This window comes from Hakea prostrata, chromosome 5 (assembly GCF_041222555.1).
Source record: "Hakea prostrata isolate BN-2017 chromosome 5, UWA_Hpros_2, whole genome shotgun sequence".
In the NCBI taxonomy this organism is placed as follows: Eukaryota; Viridiplantae; Streptophyta; class Magnoliopsida; order Proteales; family Proteaceae; genus Hakea; species Hakea prostrata.
In genome coordinates, this window is record NC_142604.1 from 14,219,325 (window position 1) to 14,222,420 (window position 3,096).

Genomic DNA, 3,096 nt, shown 5'->3' on the forward strand with positions numbered 1-3,096 from the left:
AAGGCTTTTTCAAAAAATGTGGGTATTTGACCAAAAAAAAAAATAATAATAATAAAAGAAAAGAAAGGAAAAAGAAAGAATACGAAACATGAAGGTAATACATTGTCCATAGTCGTTGAGGCTCTTGCTACTATATGGGTAATGCATTGTAGTTTCTTGAACTTCTCAATCATGGCACATTATAGACTTATATTATGCAAACTAGACTTAAAAATTATTGATGGCTATTAATCTGTGTCCAACTCAATTCTTTTAGTACATAATCCCGAAACGGTTCCCTCTTCACCTAATTGAAAATTTCCAATGGTGCTTGACTCCTCCCCTGACTGAAGGTTTTAAATCTAAATTTTGTAAACTTCCAACTAACATAGATATTGTCTTCCGATCCGACAAAACGAACCACAAATGGAGCGGAGATGATGCAAATGATACAGAAAGAGTCTTGGTGTCAAAGATGATTCTTTAGCTGTTTTACCATGTGCCAAAAGAACATCGTCTCCATGGATTAAACAGCAATCGTTCCTGTCAAACAAGAGTGATTAGGAAGTAACATCCAGGCAGGAATACAAATTAAAAAAAATAATAAAAATAATAAAAAAAATAAAAAGAAAAAAAAGAAAAAGAAAAAAAGAAAAAGAAAGAAAGAAAGAAAGAAAGAAAGAAGATAAAAGATTACAAATGTTATATCAACCACAACAGTAGCTTACCAGCAAAAGTGAATTATACTGTTTAATCTTGATGTTGAAAATTAGAGAACTGACATGATGCTTGAGAGGACAAACCTAAGAAAAGCTCATCCATAGGTTCCCTACATATATTCATAGATGGAAAAAAAGAAAATACTAAGTACAATGAATAAAACATTAAAAGCAATCTGATAAGTGGTTATCCAAAATAATAATTATAATAATAATCTGACAAGTTAAAAATAAATAGACTGTCTTACCCAGATAAAAGTGAAGTGAAGCTGACATCATCTATCTGATGAAACACATTTGGTTTATTGCCCGGTGCTGGAGCTAAAACTTGTGACTCTTGTATGTTTATTGGGTCTTTTCTTTTCTTCTTATGTCTTTGAGTCTCCTCCCAGCCCTTCTTTCGCCTACCACTCACACACTTTGGCTTCTTCTTCAACCTTATTGTAGACGTAGGGATCTTATCACTACTAACCACTTGTGGACCATTAGAATCAATGATAGTACCAAGCTGTATACGTAATTCTCGGACCGCATTTCTTACCAAAGCATAACCTTCAGCTGAATTTGAAGCTTGTTTTGCTACATCAACAAGTTCATGACATAGATGCCTATATCGTTCTGAACTTTCTAAATTAACATCTTCTTCAACCTGTTTTCCCTCATTGTCCATCACTACCATATTTCTTGCTGCTCGTGTCCATCTTTTTAGAATATATGCTGTGGGTATAAATTTAACATCTAATACATCCAAAACTTTCAAAGAATGACAACAAAGAATGCCAAGTGTCTCATATTTGTAGCAACTACAACTAATTATATACTCATCTTTGTTGCAAAATACTTTGTACTCACATTTTGAATTCATAACTCCAACAACAAAATCATACAAAGTATTATTTTCATTTCGATTTTTGATGAAGCAAACACTTACCCAATTATATTGTTCTTGAAATATCTCAAAAATCACAGGAGTGTAGACTTCCCCAACTTGTTTTATGATAGGTGACATTAAAAACATTGTCCTTGGAAGTTTGTTTCTTGATTCAAACTCAGCTTTTAACTCGTTCTCTCGCTTGGCAACCACAACTCTTTCAAAATGTGTGAAAAATTGTACAATGTCCAATGTGGATTTTAAATACTTCTTCAATTCGGCGTTCAAGCTCTCACTAAGTTGTGTACTTCTCATACCTAAAGTAAAGGTATTTTTCATGTAGCACGTAGCCCACTTGTATTTTAATCCATAAATTCGTTGCAACCATGAATTATGAGTCACTCCATATTTGCTCAATAATTTTTGCCATTCATCCTCAAACTGTTTTTCCTCCTCATATTCATATATGCACATTTTAAAATCCTGAAGAAAATGTGAACCATCCTTCATTAAATTACCCAAATGCTTGATGCCATTTTGCATTATATGCCATATGCATAGCCCATGCCATGTCTCAGGCCACACCTCATTTAATGCTTTTGCCATGGCAGCATCTTGATCTGTAAAGATAGTAATAGGCTTTTTTCCTCCATGTGCTTTTGCAAATGCTTCAAATAACCACATAAATGATTCAACCGTCTCATCATATAAGAGTGCCGCCCCAAATATAACAGTTCCTCTATGATGATTAAACCCAACAAATACCCCAAATGGCCTACATTCTTTGTTTGTGCAAAATGTGGTGTCAAAGCTAACAACATCACCAAATAATGTATAATCAATGATCATTCTTGGATCGGCCCAAAAGATATTAGTTATTTGCTCATCGCTATCCAATTGTATTAAATATGTAAAAGAATGATTAGTCTTACGTTGCTTTCCAAAATACATCAACAAGCTCCCTGCCTCACCATAAGATAGTGAATGTTGTCTTTTAGTTCGGAGGTAGTTCCGATGATCCACAGGAATGTAACCAAGGTTCTCCTTTCCACCTGCTTGTCTACCCATATATTCATACATTGACTTAGCTTTAATCCCCGAATTATCACCCAAATCAATATCATGCATATGTATGTCTGAAACTTTCCTCTGTGAACGCATCATGTGAGATGTATTTGGAAGATGAAATTCATGATTATGTTCGTCAACAAAATTACGACACTCATATTTTCCATTCTCTAACAAGTATATGGACATCCCTGCCAAACAAGCTGTTCTTGTCTCTGCTCGCGGTTTACTTGTATAAATATCCCTCTTATCTTTCAATCGAACACCAGATTTACTACATACAAATCTTCGTGAAGTTATAGTTGATTTGTCTTTCCTGCTCTTATTTGCATAATCCCTCCTAACACTAAATCCAAGACTTCGTCCATATTTATTGTAAAAATCATAAGCCTTTAATTTTGTAGTAAACAACATACCAACTTGAGGCTTATACTCCACATCTCCACCAAACTCATTTTC

At 34.1% G+C, this 3,096-nt stretch overlaps 1 protein-coding gene across 1 annotated transcript; it reads right to left on the reverse strand.

Moving 5' to 3' along the window:
• Nucleotides 1-942: 942 nt before the first annotated feature.
• Nucleotides 943-3,096, reverse strand: LOC149015328 (protein FAR1-RELATED SEQUENCE 5-like). Its single transcript, XM_089156516.1, has one exon. It carries the CDS (start codon nucleotides 3,049-3,051, stop codon nucleotides 943-945), a length of 2,109 nt encoding a protein of 702 aa, XP_089012642.1. The 5' UTR covers nucleotides 3,052-3,096.

What these genes read in the sequence shown, in the direction of transcription:
- LOC149015328 (XM_089156516.1), bottom strand. Translation starts at nt 3,051, where the DNA reads ATGTTGTTTACTACAAAATTAAAGGCTTATGATTTTTACAATAAATAT.